At 46.5% G+C, this 20,705-nt stretch overlaps 1 protein-coding gene across 1 annotated transcript in view; it reads right to left on the bottom strand.

The window, feature by feature from the left end:
• Positions 1–13,633, bottom strand: part of LOC131198696 (myosin-7) — a 59,177-nt gene extending 45,544 nt beyond the window's left edge. The window contains exons 1-8 of the mRNA XM_058183608.1: positions 13,545–13,633; positions 11,922–11,978; positions 9,345–9,550; positions 7,211–7,354; positions 6,124–6,280; positions 5,317–5,344; positions 3,333–3,447; positions 61–153 (exon numbers count right to left, since the gene is read on the bottom strand). Of these exons, the coding sequence (XP_058039591.1) occupies positions 61–153; positions 3,333–3,447; positions 5,317–5,344; positions 6,124–6,280; positions 7,211–7,354; positions 9,345–9,542 (735 nt within the window). The 5' untranslated portion in view covers positions 9,543–9,550; positions 11,922–11,978; positions 13,545–13,633. The remainder of the gene's footprint in view (positions 1–60; positions 154–3,332; positions 3,448–5,316; positions 5,345–6,123; positions 6,281–7,210; positions 7,355–9,344; positions 9,551–11,921; positions 11,979–13,544) is intronic.
• Between the last annotated feature and the right edge of the window lie 7,072 nt (positions 13,634–20,705).

Raw genomic sequence — 20,705 nt, 5'->3', positions numbered from 1 at the left:
GAGCATGATGGTCTCGGTAGCCCAGAGAGAGGTAGCCCCAAAACTTTCAGCCCTACTTACAAATCTGGAGGAGTTATCGTTCCTCAAGGTCTTGGCGTTGCCGAAGGCCTCCAGAGCTGGGTTGGCTTGGATGATTTGATCTTCCAAGGTGCCCTGTAGATGGGGTAGGGGTTGGGGAGGGTGGACGTATTGGAACAGGATATATCAAAAGGTAAAATCGTGGCAACTGGACGCAAGTTTATTACATGGAGATCAGAGGTGGTGTTCAGTCGGTTCCTACCGGTTCGGCCGAACCGATAGCAGGGATCACAGGTGAGCCCGTCCACCCACGCAGGTTCTATGCCGTCCTATTTAGGCACATTTTCGAGGCGGGGTGCGTGCAAGGAAGGTGTGCGAGTGAGCAAGGCGCATGCACAGAAGGTGCGCACACACGGTTGAACTGGTGGTAAGAATATTGGAAACCCACCGCCGATGGAGATGTTTCGTTTTGGGGAGAAAATTAATACATCTCAACCAGTGGTGGGATTCAGCCGGTTCGCACCTATTTGGGAGAACCGGTTGTTAACTTTTTAAGCAGTTCAGAGAACTGGTTGTTGGAAGAAATCTTATTTTCCCCCCCCCCCACTTTACAGGGCTAATAAGGCAGGAAGGAAACATTCTGGTTGTCATGTCCCACTCCTCCTCTGACGGCCAGGTCTGGGAAGTCTGTATCAAGCGTGGCCACGAAGCCTCTGCAGCTTTGCCAAATTCCTGTCAGAGTTCTCAGGGCAGGCAGGAATCCAAGGTGTGACTTGAGCAACCAGATGAGACTTTGCTTGACTCAAGGAATGCCAAAAAGCATATCCTTTATATAGGCCATGGGGTGTGGCTCCATGACTCAGCACTTATCCAGGCCTGCCCCTCCCTTCCTTTTGCTGATGTCGCCTCTCCATTCTCCAGAAGCGGGGATCTGTCCACTTTTCGTCGTCCTGCTCAGCTGCCGGCAATTCTAGCTTGTGGCTGGCTTCATGCTCACACGCTGTAGGAGGGAGGTTTGTTTGCTCAGTCTGTCCGGGCATGGTGCCAGGGTTGGGGGCTGGAGGCATGCCAGGCCATTCTTCTTCACTATCAGTCTCTGGCTCAGATAGCAGGAGATGGGAGGGGCCCGGCTGAGGAGAGGAGGGCGGGCGAGGCACAACACTGGTGTTGTTTCTAGCATAATCTTTATGGCCCTGCTTAGAGAAACTGCCTCTCCGGTTAACCCTTAGTACCCTTAGTACTTAGTACCTTAGTAACAGCTAAGGAGAAGTGCCCATCAACGTGAGTGACGTTGAGTTGGCCATGCCCACACAGTCACATGACTACCGAGCCACGCCCACCCAGCTGGTTATTAGAGCAGAGAACTGCTTGTTAAATTATTTGAATCTCACCACTGATCTCAACTATGTATTAATTTTCTCCCCAAAACGAAACATCTCTCGCTCTGTGCCTAACCCCAAATTTTTCATTTTGAACCGAAGAAGTTACTCGGATGAAACGTCTCAGCTTAATAAGCTTCGATCCAGTTGCTGAGATATTAATCTTTTTTTTACGTTCTTTTGGCCTGATTCTTTGATTCTAGAACAGGATTTCTTGGTCCCGAGGGGTCATGAGGTCATACAGAATAACAAGAGTTGGGAGGGACCGTGGAGGTCTTCTAATCCAACTGTTGTGTCTGCGGCCCCCGAGCCGGGCCTGCTGCCAGAAAGTGACTTGGACAGTGAGGGGGAAGGGCCGTCAAGACTTACCTCAGGAGCACCGGCTTGCCTGGCTCAGCTCCAGGAGCCAGAAACAGCCCAGGTGGAAGAGATAACGAGGCCTCCATCCCCTGACTCTTCCCCCCCTCCAGGCCACGCCTGCAGACCCAGCTGATGGCAATCAGGCTTGGTTTCATAGGCAGGAGAGGAGGGAACAAGAGAAGCAAGGGTGGGGCAGGCCTAGGAAGTGCTGAGTCATGGAGCCACACCCTACAGAATATAAAAGGCAGCCAGAGCTGCTGTGTCTCTTTGTAACAGGCAAATCCACTGATTAAGAGCTGAAGTTTGTTTCTAGGTGACTCACCAGCATCGTGGAAGATAACGGAGGCTCTTGGCAGACGCTGGCTATTCTGCTGCCAGAGCTGATAGTGACGGCTAATTAAGCCATCATTCGGACGGAGGCGAGGGAGGACAGAACACCAACCCTGAGAACTGAGGACATCCCTGACTCCTCCCAGTCAGATAGCAGTCTTCCAATATTTGAGGGGCTGCCCCAGAGAGGAGGGCGGGGTTAGGCTATTTTCCAAGGCACCCGAAGGCCAGACAAAGGAATAATGGATGGAAACTGATCGAGGAGAGGTTCAACCGGGAAATAAGGAGAAATTTTCTGACAGTGAAAGCAATCTACCCATGGAACAGAAGTTTTTTTTTTATTTTATTTTTTTATTTACATTTATATCCCGCCCTTCTCCGAAGACTCAGGGCGGCTTACAGTGTATAAGGCAATAGTCTCATTCTATTTGTATATTTACAAAGTCAACTTATTGCTCCCCCAACAATCTGGGTCCTCATTTGACCTACCTTATAAAGGATGGAAGGCTGAGTCAACTTTGGGCCGGGCTTGAACCTGCAGTAATTGCAGGCTATTGTGTTCTAATAACAGGCTCCTTACAGCCTGAGCTATTCCGGCCCTACAGCCTGAGCTATTCCGGCCCCAGTTGCCTTCGGAAGTTGTGGGAGCTTCATCCCTGGAAGCTTTCAAGAAGAAACAGGACTGCCATCGGTCAGAAATGGTGTCTAGGGTCTCCTGCTTTGGCCGGGCCGGGGTGGGTGGGTGGGTGTGTGGACTAGATCAGAGGTGGAATTCAGCCGGTTTGCACCGGTTCACCCGAACCGGTAGCGGAAATCGCAGGTGGGCCTGCCCACCCACTCCAGCTCTATGCCATCCTATTTAGGCACGTTTTTGAGCGGAAGCTGCGCACGCATGAGTGGGAGACCGGGTGCATGCATGGACCGGGCGTGTGCGAGTGAAGCGACCGTGCGCGCGCACTCACATTTGCGAATCGGTTGGGAAAGTCAGTGAATACTACCCCTGGACTAGATGACCTACAAGGTCCCTTCGAACTCTGTTAATCTATCTATCTAAAGTTCTCAAGATTGAGAAACATTGAAGTGCAAGGAAGTCTGGGAGTTGAAGTCCACCCCGCCTTAAAGTTCCCAAGGTTGAGAAACATTGAACTGGAGTTGTTCCTGAGTACAAGGAATTCTGGGAGTTGAAGTCCACCCCGCCTTAAAGTTCCCACGGCTGAGCAACACGCCGCCCGATTGGACGCTCACCTTCCCGGTTGCCGCTGCTTGGTCTTTCTTGCTACGGTCCCCGATGGCAGCGATGACCGCAAAATATTGGATGACCCTCTTCGTGTTCACCGTCTTCCCAGCACCGGATTCTCCGCTACGGGTTGGAAAAACAACATTCATTTCATTACGGCCCGATTTATGGGACAGTTTTCATGTGGGCAGTACATAAGATCACCATTCGGGACCTTCCCTGCTGCTTTCCGGCGAGCAAACTTGGTGCGGGAGGCCGGATTTGCTGAACGACCGCGCGATCCACTTAACGACCGCTGCGTTTCGCTTAACAACCGTGGCAAGCAAGTCGCAAAATGGGGCTTGGCTCAGGTAACAACAGCTGCCCCGCTCAGCTAGAGAAAGTACCCATTGTGGTCGTACGTCGAGCACTGTTGTACCTAAGCGGGATTTATTGAACCCGGGAGGTATCAGAAAGCGAAGCTAGGTCAGATCTGATTGGTACAGGCATTCCTCGATTTACAATAGTTCACTTAGTGACCGTCCGAAGTTGCAACGCCGCTGGGGGGAAAAAAGGGACTCGTGACCATTTTTCAGACTTATGACCATTGCAGCATCTCCGTGGATTTTAACAGGTTAACAGAGTTGGAAGGGACCTTGCAGGTCATCTAGTCCAACCCCCTGCTCAAGCAGGAGACCCTACATCTGCCTCTACCTAGGATCGAACTCGCAACCTCCTGATTGTGAGGCAAGAGCTCCACCTGTAGGCCACGGCGGAAGTCTTTTACATTCGGATGTTTGACAACTGACTCATATTTATGACGGTCACAGTGTCCCGGAGTCATGTGATCCCTTTTTGCGACCTTCCGACAAGCAAAGTCCATGAGGGAGCCAGATTTGCTTAATGACCGTGCTCCTAACTTAAAGACTGCAGTGATTCACTTAACAACTGTGGCACGGGAAACTGTAAAACAAGGCAAAATTTCATTTAATAACTGTCTCGCTTATAGCAACAGAAATTTTGGGCTCAGTTGTGTTCATAAGTCGAGGACTACCCATAATTGGTTGGGAGACCATTCTAACGCTATCAGTTATTATCTTTTATATATAAGGTAAGGTAAAGGTTCCCCTCGCACCTATGTGCTAGTTGTTCCTGACTCTAGGGGGCGGTGCTCATCTCCGTTTCAAAGCCGAAGAGCCAGCGCTGTCCGAAGACGTCTCCGTGGTCGTGTGGCCGGCATGACTCAACGCCAAAGGCGCACGGAACGCTGTTCCCTTCCCACCAAAAGTGGTCCCTATTTTTTTCTACTTGCATTTTTTACGTGCTTTCGAACTGCTAGGTTGGCAGAATCTGGGACAAGGAATGTGAGCTCACCCCGTTCTGCGGCACTAGGGATTCGAACCACTGAACTGCTGACCTTTCGATCGACAAGCTCAGCCACTGAGCCATCGCGTCCCTTTTATATATATGCTTAATACCAAATAACCCAGCACCATTTTGCAAGCCAGCTCCTGCAAATGGGTAGGGATCCCAGGGATGTCAGCAGGTTCTAACTACTTCTGGAGAACCGGTAGTGGAAATTTTGAGTAGTTCGGAGAATCGGTAGTAAAAATTCTGGCTGCCCCCCCCCTCATTTATTCTCTGCCTCCCAAGTCCCAGCTGATTGGGAGGAAATGGGGATTTTGCAGTAACCTTCCCCTGGAGTGGGGTGGGAATGGGGATTGTACAGTATCCTTCCACGCCCACCAAGCCACGCCCACCATGCCATACCACGCCCACCACGCCACACCCACAAAATCGTTAGTAAAAAAATTTGGAACCCACCACTCGATCCCAGATCCATAAACAAATGTTATGTCCACATAGCTTAATGCTAGGTTAAAGGCTGAAGAAAACCACTTTAATTTCGCTGGGAGAAGGAGACCCACCATCCAAATGGAAAACAAGTTCCATGGGATGGGAAGACGACTAAAATGTATTGTGAAACAACTCGAGGCAGGAGATGGGACTTACGTGATCAGAATGGACTGGTTCTCGCGATCTAGGGAAGAGAAAGAAAACAGGTTAGAAAACAAAGGGAGAAACACGAAAGCAAGGGAGGAAGAGCAGAAAGGGATAGATGAGGAGGAAGAGGAGGAAGGGAAGGAGAAGGAAGGGAAGGAGGAAGAGAAAAAAGGAATAGGGGAAGGAGACAGACAAGGAGGAATAGAAGGAGAAAATAGGGGAGGAAGGGAAGAAGAAGATAGACAAGGAGGAAGAGGAGGAAGAGGAGAGGAGAAGGAGGCAGACAAGGAGGAAGAGAAGGAGAAAATAAAGGTAAAAGGGGAGGAAGAGAAGAAGGCAGACAAGGAGAAAGAGAAGGAAAGGAGGAGGAGGAGACAGACAAGGAAGAGAAGGAGAAAGACAAGGAAAGGAAGAAGGAGGAGGAAGGGGAGGAAAGGAAGAAGAGAGACAAGGAGGAAGATGAGGAAAGGAAGAGGAGAAGGAGACAGACAAGGAGGAAGAGGAGAAGAAAATAGAAAAGGAGGAAGGGAAGAAAAAGGAGAAAGACAAGGAGGAAGAAGAGAAGAAGAAGACAGATGAGGAAGGAGGAAAAAAAGGAGAAAGTAAACAAGGAGGAAAAGAGACAGAGAAGAAGGAGAAGATAGACAAGGAAGTGGAGGAAGAGGAGATAAAGAGGAAGAGGAGAAAGAAAGGGGAAGATAAACAAGGAGAAAAAGGAAGAAGAGAAAAGGAGGAGCAACATTTGACTTCCTGAAACCTTCGTTCTTCTCTGATGACAACCAGGTGCCTCCTTCTGGCTCTCTGGTCCTCCTTTACCTGTCAACATGTACTGATAGGCATTGTCGGAGATCGAGAAAATGTGAGGAGGAGCTTCACTCCGCTTCTTCCCTCGATAAGCGGCCACCACTTCCGCATTGTAGACGGGCAGCCACTTGTAGGGGTTGACTGTCACACAGAAGAGCCCTGAGTAGGTCTAGAAAAGAAGAGAAGGACGAGAAGTGAAATCCTGAAGGTCCTCTTAGACTATGGAAGAACCTCCAGACTCAACATCTCCAAGCTTGGGGAGAGGACAACTGATTTCTTCCTTAGATGAATGCCCGCCTTCTCTCTGGAGAAGTGCTCCTCAACCTTGGGAATTTTAAGACCGTGGAGTACAACTCCCAGATTTCCCCGACCAACCATGGTTGGAAGTTGAGGACTATCTGCATTGTTGCTGTAACTGGGATGGCTTCCAAAGACACAACCCCACCTGTGTTTTGCTCATTGCCCACAGATCTCCCTGCAGGGTAGGAAGAAGGACCACCTCGCAAAGTGTTGCGGCCTGTCGGCCACCGAATCAGAGGAGGATGAGGAGGATGAGGAGAGCTCCGAGGAGGACGAGGGAATGGAGCTGGCAGAGAGAGGGGGGGCAGAGCCTGGCCCATCCGTCAGCCCTCAGATGGAGAGTCAACACCTCCCAGGTCTGGAGGTGGCTGATGAGGAAGAGGAGGAACAGCTGGGTCCAGTGCCTGACGCACGGATGCACAGAAGGCAGAGGAGAGGAGAGCAGTGGAAATCTATGGGCCGGTCCTTGGGACGGAAGAGCCACCTCTGCTAGCGAGGCCCCACCCTAGCTCTGGGGATAAAAGGCAGAAGAGAGGAGAGCAGTGGAAATCTATGGGCCGGTCCTTGGGACGGAAGAGCCACCTCTGCTAGCGAGGCCCCACCCTAGCTCTGGGGATAAAAGGCAGGGGGCGGAGATGAATAGGTGTGGCAGACAACTACACGGACGGACTTGTTAGCCTGCGAGAGAAACTTTTTGCCGGGGCTGCCGGCGTTCCTAATTAAAGGAATCTTTTGAGTTCACGTCAGACGGTTTGTTGTATTTGGGGAGCTGGGTCAGAACGCAAAGTCCTGGGCTTACGTAGATCATCCAGGAGGCGTAGCGATCCTTCAGGTTGTAGAGCACGGCCGGTTCGTGTAGAAAGGTCAGCATGGCCATGTCCTCGATCTTGTCGAACTTGGGCGGGTTCTGCTGCATAATTTGGTCTTCTTTGACCGTCACCGTCTGCCAACGAGAAGGAATCGGATCTTGAGTTCGGACAGGCCTCACCGCGAGAATGGGGCTCCCTTCCCTCCATGCAGCCTGCTGTTACCGAATCCCTCCCACCGACCCGTACGCTCTCACAGAGAGGGACTCCTTAGGGTGCCGTCCGCCAAGCAATGTCGGCTGGCGGCCCCCAGGGGGAGGGCCTTCTCTGTGGGGGCTCCCACCCTCTGGAACGAACTTCCCCCTGGACTTCGGCAACTGCCGGACCTTCGGACTTTCCGCCGCGAGCCGAAGACCTATTTGTTTGTTCGCGCAGGACTGGCATAGGATTTTGATTAGTTTTCATGTTTTCATATTTTATAATTTATGGAGTTTTATTCTAAATGTTTTAATTCGGCCATTTGTGTAATAATAAGTTTTTTAATTCATGGTTTTATGTGTATATTGCTGTCGTTTTTATTTTGGCTGTAAACCGCCCTGAGTCCCTTGGGAGAAGGGCGGTATAAAAATTTAATAAATAAATAAATAAATAAATAAATAAATAAATAAATAAATAAATGCTACCTTGAATCAGGATGCTACACTTTGAGTCCTGTTTCAGATGTGAAAGGTGACTGGGTGACTTTGGGCCAATCACCAGGAGACGGGGAGTTCTAGTCCCGCCTCAGGCATGAAAGCCGGCCGGGTGACTTTGGGCCAATCACCAGGAGACGGGGAGTTCTAGTCCCGCCTCAGGCATGAAAGCCGGCTGGGTGACTTTGGGCCAGTCCTTCTCTCCCAGCCCTAGGAAGCAAGCAATGGCACCTCACTTCCAAAATCTTTGCAAGAAAACTGCAGGGACGTGTCCAGGCAGCTTTCGGGAGTCCACACTGTCTCAAAAGTTCACACACAAATACACACAACACACACAAAAGGGAACAACAACAACTGGAATAGGGGTCGGCAACCTTAAACACTCAAAGAGCCATTTGGACCCGTTTCCCACAGAAAGGAAAAAACCGGGAGCCACAAAACCCTTCCCGTGCCTGACGATTTCTTGAGCGGCCACAAAACGAGCATCTGTAGTTGAATTAAACATTCTGTTTTCTTCTGAAACTTTTCTTTTCTTAGATGTATCCATGGTTGGGCTACCGGGGGTTGAAAAACCCAATAAATCGTCGCACGTTGGCGGTTGTGACGCATATGTTGAGTGACAGGGAGCCGCAGCAGAGGAGTAAAAGGGCCACACGCGGCTCCAGAGCCACACATTGCTGACCCCTGCACGGGAAGATTTATCACTGTCGAGCCCAGATTAAGAAGTCTGCACCACGTTAGGTCGGCATTACAATATTACAAGATAAATGTAATCTTGTAATAGTTATAGCGATGGTTCTACAAGATTGAAAACTTGTCCCCCTTCGTGCGAATTGGGAGGGGCTTGTCTGAAATATTTTCTTACATTGTTTTCTTGGCCGGGGCTGAATCCCCTCTTATCTAACCATTGTTTTGTTAGCAACTGTTCCTGCCGTCCAGACGGCCATTTTGTGTTTCTCAACCACGGCCATTTTAAGAGGGGCGGACTCCAGCTCCCAGAATTCTCTGAAAATGGCTGGCTGGGGAATTCTGGGAGTTGAAGTCCACCCCTCTTAAAATGGCCGTGGTTGAGAAACACCGCTCTGTGCTCTCTCACTGTTATTTCTTCTCGGTTTCGCTACCCTTCTCCGAGGGGTACCGTCCAGGTAGCTTGGATTTTAAGCCCCATCATCCTCAGCCAGCACCCGTTTTACAGCACACCCGGGTGGAAGACGCCAAGGATTAAGGGGGAATCCATCTGACTCCTTCAGATAAGGAGGAATGGCTTACCGGCTTACAGCCATTTGTCTAAAATGGTATAAAATCTCCTGCTTGAGCAGGGGGTTGGACTAGAGGACCTCCGAGGCCCCTTTCCAACTCTGTTATTCTAAAGATCTGGCTAGGAATGATCACATTTGATCCAGAAAGTAATCTTAGCAGGACGAGATTGGCCTACCTTGCCCTTTTCGGTTTCGGCAGTGACTTTGCCACCTTCTTTGGAAACGATCTTAGCCTTCACAAATTCCTCCTTGTCGTCCGGCACAAAGACATCCTTCTTCAAGTCGAACGGCCGCGTCTGAGTTTCGATGCGAAGCTTTTCCGACAGGCGCAGGAACGGGGCGGCGGGCCCGAAATCAGACGTGTTGACATCCATGGCGGGAGCTGCAAGGGGGGAGGGGGAAATAAACTCAGTTTAATGGAATCTACAGGCCGTGATGCTCACTCGCGATGGGCGGGTGGCAGGATTTGCACTTGCCGGCCTTGGGGGAAAGTTTGAACGAGGGGGGTCTTTGGTGCCTCCCTGAGCTGGGTGGGTTTCTTGAGGACGTTTCATGACCCACCGAGGGAACATCATCAGGGCTCGAAGGAGGAAGAGGAGGAGGAGGGAGAGAAGGAGAAGGAGAAGGAGAAGGACTATAGAGTCTGGTGCTCTCTGAGCTGGGTGGTTTTCTTGCGGACGTTTCATGACCAAATTAGGTAACATCATCAGTGCCCAAAGGAGGAGCAGGAGAAGGAGGAGAAGGAGAAGGAAGAGGAGGACTGAAGGGTCTTTGACGCTCTCTGAGCTTGGTAGTTTTCTTGTAGACCTTTCATGACCTAACTAGGTAATATTATCAGTGCTCGGAAGAGGAGGAGAAGGAGGAGAAGGAAGAGAACAAAGACAAGGAGGAGGAGGAGGAGGAGGAGGAGAGAGGAGAAGGAGAAGGAGGAGGACTGAAGGGACTTTGATGCTCTCTGAGCTTGGTAGTTTTCTTGTAGACCTTTCATGACCTAACTAGGTAATATCATCAGTGCTCGGAAGAGGAGGAGAAGGAGGAGAAGGAAGAGGACAAAGAAAAGGAGGAGGAGGAGGAGGAGGAGGAGGAGAAGGAGGAGGAGGAGGAGAGAGGAGAAGGAGAAGGACTAAAGGGACTTTGATGCTCTCTGAGCTTGGTAGTTTTCTTGTAGACCTTTCATGACCTAACTAGGTAACATCATCGGTGTTCGGAGGATGAGCAGGAGGAGGAGGAAAAGAAGGAGAAGGAGAAGGACTGAAGAGTCTGGCGCTATCTGAGCTTGGTGGTTTTCTTGTGGACATTTCATGACCAAACTAGGTAACATCATCAGTGCTCGAAGGAGGAGGAGGAGGAGAAGAGAGGGAGGAGAAGGAGGAGGACTGAAGGGTCTTTGATGCTCTCTGAGCTGGGTGGTTTTCTTGCAGATGTTTCATGACCCAACTAGGTAACATCATCAGTGCTCAAATGAGGAGGAGGAAGAGGAGGAGGAGGAGGAGGAGGAGGAGGAGGAGAAGGACTATAGAGTCTGGTGCTCTCTGAGCTGGGTGGTTTTCTTGCGGACGTTTCATGACCAAATTAGGTAACATCATCAGTGCCCAAAGGAGGAGCAGGAGAAGGAGGAGAAGGGAGGGAGGAGAAGGAAGAGGAGGACTGAAGGGTCTTTGACGCTCTCTGAGCTTGGTAGTTTTCTTGTAGACCTTTCATGACCTAACTAGGTAATATTATCAGTGCTCGGAAGAGGAGGAGAAGGAGGAGAAGGAAGAGAACAAAGACAAGGAGGAGGAGGAGGAGGAGGAGGAGAGAGGAGAAGGAGAAGGAGGAGGACTGAAGGGACTTTGATGCTCTCTGAGCTTGGTAGTTTTCTTGTAGACCTTTCATGACCTAACTAGGTAATATCATCAATGCTCGGAAGAGGAGGAGAAGGAGGAGAAGGAAGAGGACAAAGACAAGGAGGAGGAGGAGGAGGAGAGAGGAGAAGGAGAAGGAGGAGGACTGAAGGGACTTTGATGCTCTCTGAGCTTGGTAGTTTTCTTGTAGACCTTTCATGACCTAACTAGGTAACATCATCAGTGCTCGGAGGATGAGCAGGAGGAGGAGGAAAAGAAGAAGAAGGAGAAGGACTGAAGAGTCTGGCGCTATCTGAGCTTGGTGGTTTTCTTGTGGACGTTTCATGACCAAACTAGGTAACATCATCAGTGCTCGGAGGAGGAGGAGGAGGAGAAGAGAGGGAGGAGAAGGAGGAGGACTGAAGGGTCTGATGCTCTCTGAGCTGGGTGGTTTTCTTGCAGATGTTTCATGACCCAACTAGGTAACATCATCAGTGCTCAAATGAGGAGGAGGAAGAGGAGGAGGAGGAGGAGGAGGAGGAATAAATAGTACTCTCTTAGCTTGGTGGTTTTCTTGTGGACATTTCATGACCCTAGTAGGTAACATCATCAGGACTACTAATGCTTAAGAGGTGCCATCTGTAATGTGTCATTCCCAAGAGATCCACCAGAGGGCACCCTGAGCTAAGCCAAGTTTTGAATAGCGCTGCTTCCTCTCCCCCTTCCCCCACCAGGTGTACAGCACTGGAACTGCACCTGATTGAATCCCTCTCCTTCCAGTGCAAATACGCTGCCCCCTGCTGGCTGCGAGCAGAATCGCTCTCTCTCGAAAACAAGCTGTAGGCAGAGAACAGCTGCGCCTGGAGTGCGGATAGAAATACTAGGAATAGATCGCTCTCTGGGTCAGAAATAGCTACTCCTGATAGTTACCCTTTGTTTTTAGACGATTTCGCAAGAGAAGAACTGGGGGCACCTCAGACTGGACTCCTGTTGTGGGAAAAGGGACACGTTAGTACAAAATACACCCCAATTCTTCCTCCAGCCACCCAGCTATCCTTTCCTGCCAGGATCATTCCAATATATATTTAAAGAAGGGGGGAGAAAAAATATCGGGAGGAGAAACCCTGCAATATATAGATTTTCATGTATTTTATGAAAGAGCGAGTCTGGGGTATAATTCCCGCAGCGTCCGGTTGTTTCCTTAAGGAAAGAACTCAACTAAACCGCTCGAAAGTTGTGTGGTTTTTTTTCTTCTTCTTTCAGCTGGACACGCCGAGCACCGCCGCCATTTGTTCCCAAAGGTGGCGAGGATGACAAAGACCATGTGTCTCAGCCAGCGATGGGAGTTGTAGTCCCCAGTATTTGGAGAGCAAAAGAAGGGGTCTCTCGGAGTGCCTTTCCCGAAGATTTTATTAAAGGGAGGAGGGAGGGAGGGAGGAAAGGAGGAAAGAAAGGAAAGAATGAAGGAAAAGGAAGGAAGGAAGGAAGGAAGGAAGGAAGGAAGGAAGGAAGGAAGGAAGGAAGGAAGGAAGGAAGGAAGCAAGGAAAGAAAGAAAAAAGAAAAGGGAGGAAGGAAGGAAGGAAGGAAGAAGGAAGCAGGAAAGCAGAAAGGAAGGAAGCAGAAAGAAAAGAAAGAAAGAAGGAAGAAAAGAAAAGAAAGAAGAGGAGGAGGAGGAGGAAAGAAGGAAGAAAAGAAAAGGAGGAGGAGGAAGAGAAAGAAAGAAAAGGGAAGGAGAGAGGAACGGAGGGAGGAAAGAAGGGAGGGAGGAGGGAAGGGAGGAAGGAAAGAAGGAAAGAAAAGAAAAGAATAGCGGGAGGGAGGGAAGGAGGAAGAAAAAGAAAGAAGGAAGGAAGGAAAGAAAAAGAAAGAAAGGGGAAGGAAGGAAAGAAGAAAAAAGGAAGGAAGGAGATTGCAATAAGAAAAAAGAAAGGAAAGGAAAGGAAAGGAAAGGGACATTTCTGAATTAAAAGCCAGACTAGAGTGTGAAAATGTAGAATATTCCTGGCCCCGAAATGAGACCATTTCCAGAGTAGACTTCCCTTCTTTACAGATAGTGCGATGCTGCTAACTCATCCTTCCCCTGCCTGGCTCCTCCAGCCCAGCTGGACCACATCTCCCATGTTCCCCAGCTGGGGGAAAGCTTCAGCTGGAGCAAGGAAGGATGCCCACTGCCTCACAGAGGGCAACATCGCCCACAGCTGCAGCAGCTGCCAGAGATGCCCAACGGCCGTGGCAGTTACCAGCTCACCCCTTACAATCCCTTCTCTCTCCCCCCTCACACGCTCCCCTAAAATTCAGGATGCTGGGGGGAGCGGGGTGATACGCGTAGACCTCGTATCCCCCCTCCTCCTGCAACCTGGCCTTTAAGACCCGCGTCCCATTCCCACAACTCCTGAAAGATTCGCGTTTTATCATTCCCGAACACCAAAAAAACCTCACCGAACACCAAAAACCTCACGGTTTCCCCTGAAACATGGGAAATTCCCTAACCCCACGCTTTAGAGGGTGGGGGGCTGGAAGGCTGCAATGGGGATTGACGGGGGGGGTCTTACCTGACACCAGTACAGGAGGGGTGGGGTTGTAAGCAAGGGTGCTTGGCCGGGACCCTGGTTATAAATCCCAGATCCCCCCGCCCCTTCTTCTTGGCCGGCCTCATATGGACAGGCAGACCCATATCAGCCCCCCCCTCCCCACATCTCCAGCTTGGCCCCCGAACAATTGGAAGTGTCATCATTGTTGTAATATGAAGAATAGGAACAGGTTCACGGGGGAGAGGAGGAGAAGGAGGAGGAGGAGGGGAGGGCAAGCGAGACTTCAAAATATCTTGGAACAACAGGGCTGAGATTCCAGAGGGAGGGGGGAGAAGGAGAGGAATGGGGGGAGGTCCTGGGAGGGCGAGAATTCGTGCAACGGCTACCCCCAACAGGGGGTAGAAATCCTCCCCTCGGCATGTCAGTTGCAACCCATCTAAAAACTAAAAGAGTGAGTTACCTCGCGGGTACCAAATCTGGGACTGCAACGCTCCAGATGCCCACTAGAGGGCTGCAGAATGATATGGGGCTTTCTACTGCCCTCTTGTGGATTTGCGGAGTACTGCAGCCCAGTTGTATGTCTTCCTCTCTCTATTTATATTATTCCAGTTATCTAAATTTGGAGTCCTGGTGGCTCATTGGCTTTGCGACAAGGGTCCTCTCGCTGCATGCAACCTCCACCGCAAGGTGGTTGTTCTTGCGCCCGATCCGAAAATGATAAAAGAGTTAGTTACATTGTGGGTACCAAATCTGAACTGCAACACTCCAGATGCCCAGTAGAGGGCTGAAGAATGATATGGTGCTTTGTACTGCCCCCTTGTGGACTTGTGGAGTATTGCAGCCCAGTTGTACGTCTTCCTCTGTATATTTATATTATTCTAATTATATAAGGGACGAAGTGGCTCAGGGGCTAGGACATTGAGCTTGTCAACCGAAAGGTCGGCAGCTCGGCGGTTCGAATCCCTAGTGCTGCTGTGTAACGGGGTGAGCTCCCGTGAGCTCCCGTTACTTGTCCCAGGTTCTGCCAACCTAGCAGTTTCGAAAGCACATAAAAATGTGAGTAGAAAAAATAGGGACCACCTTTGGTAGGAAGGTAATAGCGTTCTATGCACCTTTGGCATTGAGTCATGCCGGCCACATGACCACGGACAGCGCTGGCTCTTTGGCTTTGAAACAGAGATGAGCACCGCCCCCTAGAGCCAGGAACGACTAGCACGTATGTGCGAGGGGAACCTTTGCCTAGTTATATAAATTTGGCTCATTGGCTTCGCAACAAGAGTCCTCTCGTTGCGTGCAACCTACATTGAAAGATTGTTGTTGCAATCCATATATAATTAAGAGATTTAGTTGCATTGCGGGGAACAAAACTGGAAAGTTCCACTTGCACACTAGAGGGCTGCAGATGGGTGCTTTCTACCACCCTCTGGTGGACATGAGAAGCATTGCAGCCTGGTGTCTATGGAGATTCTCAGTCAATCCCATTGGGATTACAGCCTGGCGATTTGTAGTGCCCTCTCATGGACATGTAGATTATTGCAACCTAGTTATTCATCGCCCTCTTTAAATTTATATTATTCCAGTTCTATAAATTTGGAGCCCTGATGCCACATCTAGAATCCTCCCCTTGTATTCCACCTTGCAGAAAGATTGTAATTACAATTTATCTAAAACAAAAGAGAATTAGTTGCCTTGCGGGTATCAGATCTGGACTGCAAAGCTCCAGATGCCCACCAGAGGGCGGCAGGTGGCACTTTATACCGCCCTCTTGTGGACATGCGGAACATTGCAGCCTGGTTAAACATCATCATCTCAAACAGCTAGTCCTCAACGTACGACCACGGTTGAGCCCCAAATTTATGTCGCTCAATGAGACATGTGTTAAGTGAGTTTTTTGCCTCGTTTTACAACCTGTCTTACCACGGTTGTTAAGTGAATCACTGCCAGCTGTTAAATTAGTAACTTGGTTGTTCAGTGAATCTGAACAACTTTCCCATGGACTCTCTGATCCTCAAAAGGTTGTAAAAGGGGACGACGTGACTCCGGGACACTGCGACCGTCATAAATACGAGTCAGTTGCCAATAGTCTGAATTTCGACCATACGACCGTCGGGATGCTGCGACGGTTGGAAGTGTGAAAAACGGTCGTAAGTCCCTTTTTTCGACAATGTTGTCGGTCCCTAAATGAACTGTTGTAAATCGAGAACTATTTTTACGTTAAGACGAGTTCGTCTCAGCTCAGGCTTGGCTTGGATGGGAGACCACTAGGAGATCAGAGGTCCCCTGTACAGACATACATACCTGCACACAATTTCCCAAAAATCAGGAGCAAATTATTTTTTTTAAAAAAATTCTTAATTAGATAAATTTGGAGTACCGATGTCACTTTAATTAATTAATTTAATTAATACTAGCATTTTACAGAGTGGTTTTAAATGACAGAACCTTAAGGTAAAGGTAAAGGTTCCCCTCGCACATCTGTGCTAGTATTCCCGACTCTAGGGGGTGGTGCTCATCTCCGTTTCAAAGCCGAAGAGCCAGCGCTGTCTGAAGACGTCTCTGTGGTCATGTGACCAGCATGACTCAACGCCAAAGGCGCACGGAACGCTGTTACCTTCCCACCAAAGGTGGTCCCTATTTTTTCTACTTGCATTTTTTTACATGCTTTCGAACTGCTAGGTTGGCAGAAGCTGAGACCAGTCACGGGAGCTCACCCCGTTATGCAGCACTAAGGATTCGAACCGCTGAACTGCCGACCTTTCGCTCGACAAGCTCAGCGTCTTAGCCACTAAGCCACCGCATCCCTTGACAGAACCTTACAACGTGACAAATTTCAGGTTACGGAGGATTCCTTTCCCACTAAAATTGAAACTAACCTTCTTCGGGATTAAAAAAAGGAAACCCAGGGAACCTAAAGAAAATATTGCTCCTAATTTTTAACAATCCCATTATATTATAATTACATTAGATTTAAAGCCAGAAAATTCAGTTCGGTATATCGCCAGAAAAAACATGACAAAGGGAATGTATATTTAATATTACATGTTTTCACAGCAGCAATACTGGAAAAATGAGGAAACCCCTACGGATGAAAAACATAATTTTTTAAAAAAATATGAGATTGTGCGGAAATGGATAGTTTAACATTAAAGATAAAGGGCAAAGAAGACACAGGATATTTTTTTTTTTAACTTGGGATTTGTGTTTCCGATGGTTAGATAATAGAGGTAGGAATTAGAAGTTGGGAGAATACCATTAAATACAAGTAAAGAATATTATTATTATTATTATTATTATTATTATTATTATTATTATTATTATTATTATTATTATTATTATTATTATACAAAATGACAGTATACACAGCAAATGAGATAACTATGGTGGATTTCGTATTATTATTTATAATTTATTATTATTATCATTATCATTATTATTTTAAACATGTTTCATTTGCAGTTTTCTTTTCACACCGTACATATTTTGGGGACAGTGTATTGACTGGTCAAAAGATTTTTAAACAATGCTAAAAATAGTAATACAAATAAATATGTGTAATCCTAATCTTCCAACTTCAACAATGCTATTCTCTCTTCATAATCCTTTATCATTTTTTCCCCATTAATTCATTTAAACATCGATAACATTTCTTTCTGCCAGGTATTAAATTACCTTTAATTAAATTAAATTACTATTTTTTAATATTTTTAAAATTACACATTACTCCACCATAACGTCAATATTCCAAATGTGTAGGATTACTAATAACGCCAAATATTAACATGATTTAATCAGTCCCAGGAGTGTCTCTCAAAATCCCCACAATTTCCAATCCTTTAAATATACGTTAACACACTATTAACGTTAATAATACAATTCACAAGTAAAGAATATTATTCTTACTATTATTAGGTATATGTGAATCAACCCAATGCTCATGTATGTTAAAGAAAGATGTGTAAATTTAGAAAACATTTTTTTAATCCCATTATATTATAATGATATTGTTCCCGCTCGCCCTGTTAATTTTAAAAATGAAACCTACGACTTTCTTAGATATAATTTCAAGGTGAGTTCCAACCGTATTTTCAGAGCAGCCGGTTACGAATCTTAATTATTTCAAGATTTCCACTTTGCATTCTCGGCTTAAATCCCCACAAATGTGGGGGTGGGGGGGCTGGTCTGATGGAAATGCCTCCCCCCCTCCCTCAGGAACCAATAATAGCAACCTGGAAGGGCTTCTAAAATAGGAAGCGGTATGTGATGACAGCTTGAACAATATCTCTTGTAATCCCACGTTCTCCCAGCCAAGCGGTCTCCCTCTGGCTTAAAAAAAAGCGAATAATCACCGTAACAATACTGGCTGCTGTTCTTATTGCAAGGCGGTCCTCGATTTACGACCATTGGTTTAGTGACCGAAGTGACAACGGGCCCGGGGGGAAAAAAAGGACTGTTTTTCGGCACTTAGGACCCGTCGTAGGATCACCTGATCGAAATTCAGACCCTCGGCGACCGACTCGTATTTATGACGGCCGCAGTGACCCCCGGGGGTGAGGGGGTGGAATGTCACGCGATCCACTTTTGCGACCGTCCAACAAACGAAGTCAACAGGGGAAAAGCCGGATTCACTGTGAACAACTGTGAGGCTAACTTAACTTGCAGGGAGTCGCGTGGCAGCAAGAATGGGACAAAACCAGAGGTGGGTTTCAGCCGGTTCGCTGGAACCGGTAGCAGAAATCGCAGGTGCCATCGTAGCAGAAGACGCACGTGCCAGCAAAGCACATGCGCAGAAGGCTGGGCACACATTTGCGAACCGGTAGGGAAAGTTAGTGAATACTACCCCTGGACAAAACTCACTTAACTCACTTGTCTTGCTTAGCAGTCGCAATTTTGGCCTCGGTTGTGGTCGTTAAGTCCAGGACTATTTGTAATTTTTCAGGAGGAGGCTTCCTGCGTGGCTGGGAAATAAAAGCCGAGAAATGATTTGCCATGAAAAGAAACAATAATCTGGACTAACACATTTATTGGGCTTTTTTTGTATTTCCCCCTGAAAATGCAATTATTATTTTTTTAAAAATGCACCTTTCTCGACGTCTGATTTTACTCCGTCGATCATTTGATTGACGGAGCAAAAGTCAGACTACGTAATGACACAAAGCAGGATAATCTCTGTGACATGACAAAAACATATCCTCGGCGTTACACGCACGCAATTTCCCCCCCTCCCCCCCCGCCGTGGCATTTTGGAGTTGGTAGGAAGGGTTGTGTGGGGGTGGGTGGGTTGTGTGCCAGAGCTTGCAAAACAACACCGCGTCTATAATGAGCGTTGTCGTTTTGCCGATAAGGAAACAGGAGTGCTTTTTCTTCCTTCAGCAAACAATTGTCTGGATTTCAAGAGGGAGCTTGATGACTATTGCAGAAACTAGTTGGGATGATATAGATAGATAGATAGAACTAGATAGATAGATAGATAGATAGATAGATAGATAGATAGATAGATAGATAGATAGATAGATAGATAGATAGATAGAACTAGATAGATAGATAGATAGAACTAGATAGATAGATAGATAGATAGATAGATAGATAGATAGATAGATAGATAGATAGAACTAGATAGATAGATAGAACTAGATAGATAGATAGATAGATAGATAGATAGATAGATAGATAGATAGAACTAGATAGATAGATAGATAGAACTAGATAGATAGATAGATAGATAGATAGATAGATAGATAGATAGATAGATAGATAGATAGAACTAGATAGATAGATAGAACTAGATAGATAGATAGATAGAACTAGATAGATAGATAGATAGATAGATAGATAGAACTAGATAGATAGATAGATAGATAGATAGATAGATAGATAGATAGATAGATAGATAGATAGATAGATAGAACTAGATAGATAGATAGATAGATAGATAGATAGATAGATAGATAGATAGAACTAGATAGATAGATAGATAGATAGATAGATAGATAGATAGATAGATAGATAGATAGATAGATAGATAGATAGATAGATAGATAGATAGAACTAGATAGATAGATAGATAGATAGATAGATAGATAGATAGATAGAACTAGATAGATAGATAGAACTAGATAGATAGATAGATAGATAGATAGATAGATAGATAGATAGATAGATAGATAGATAGATAGATAGATAGATAGATAGATAGATAGATAGAACTAGATAGAACGATAGATAGATAGATAGATAGATAGATAGATAGATAGATAGATAGATAGATAGATAGATAGATAGATAGATAGATAGATAGATAGATAGATAGATAGATAGAACTAGATAGATAGATAGATAGATAGATAGATAGATAGAACTAGATAGAACGATAGATAGATAGATAGATAGATAGATAGATAGATAGATAGATAGATAGATAGAACTAGATAGAACGATAGATAGATAGATAGATAGATAGATAGATAGATAGATAGATAGATAGATAGATAGAACTAGATAGAACGATAGATAGATAGATAGATAGATAGATAGATAGATAGATAGATAGAACGATAGATAGATAGATAGATAGATAGATAGATAGATAGATAGATAGATAGATAGATAGATAGATAGATAGATAGATAGATAGATAGATAGATAGATAGATAGATAGATAGATAGATAGATAGATAGATAGATAGATAGATAGATAGATAGATAGATAGATAGATAGATAGATAGATAGATAGATAGATAGATAGATAGAACTAGATAGATAGATAGATAGAGATAGATAGATAGATAGATAGATAGATAGATAGATAGATAGATAGATAGATAGATCAAACTAGATAGATAGATAGATAGATAGATAGATAGATAGATAGATAGATAGATAGATAGATAGATAGATAGATAGATATCTCCTCACAATCAGTAGGCTGTGAGTTCCATTTGTTGTGACCCAGGCCCAAGTAGGTAGTAGGAAACTCAATCAGTGTAAAAACAAACAAACTTTATTCAAACAGCTGAGAATTATTTCATTCTCAGCGTAGTTCAACTAAATTAAAGCAAATTCCTCCCAACACAAATTCCTCAGTCCTGTCACCAACCTTGGTCCAATTAGGCAAACTGCCAAAGGCCTTTCTTGGCAAAACGTTCAGAAGACACCAATACGAAACAAATGCAGCAAGACAAAGC

Source organism: Ahaetulla prasina, chromosome 4 (genome assembly GCF_028640845.1).
Source record: "Ahaetulla prasina isolate Xishuangbanna chromosome 4, ASM2864084v1, whole genome shotgun sequence".
In the NCBI taxonomy this organism is placed as follows: Eukaryota; Metazoa; Chordata; class Lepidosauria; order Squamata; family Colubridae; genus Ahaetulla; species Ahaetulla prasina.
This window is presented reverse-complemented; position numbering and strand designations above follow the sequence as displayed.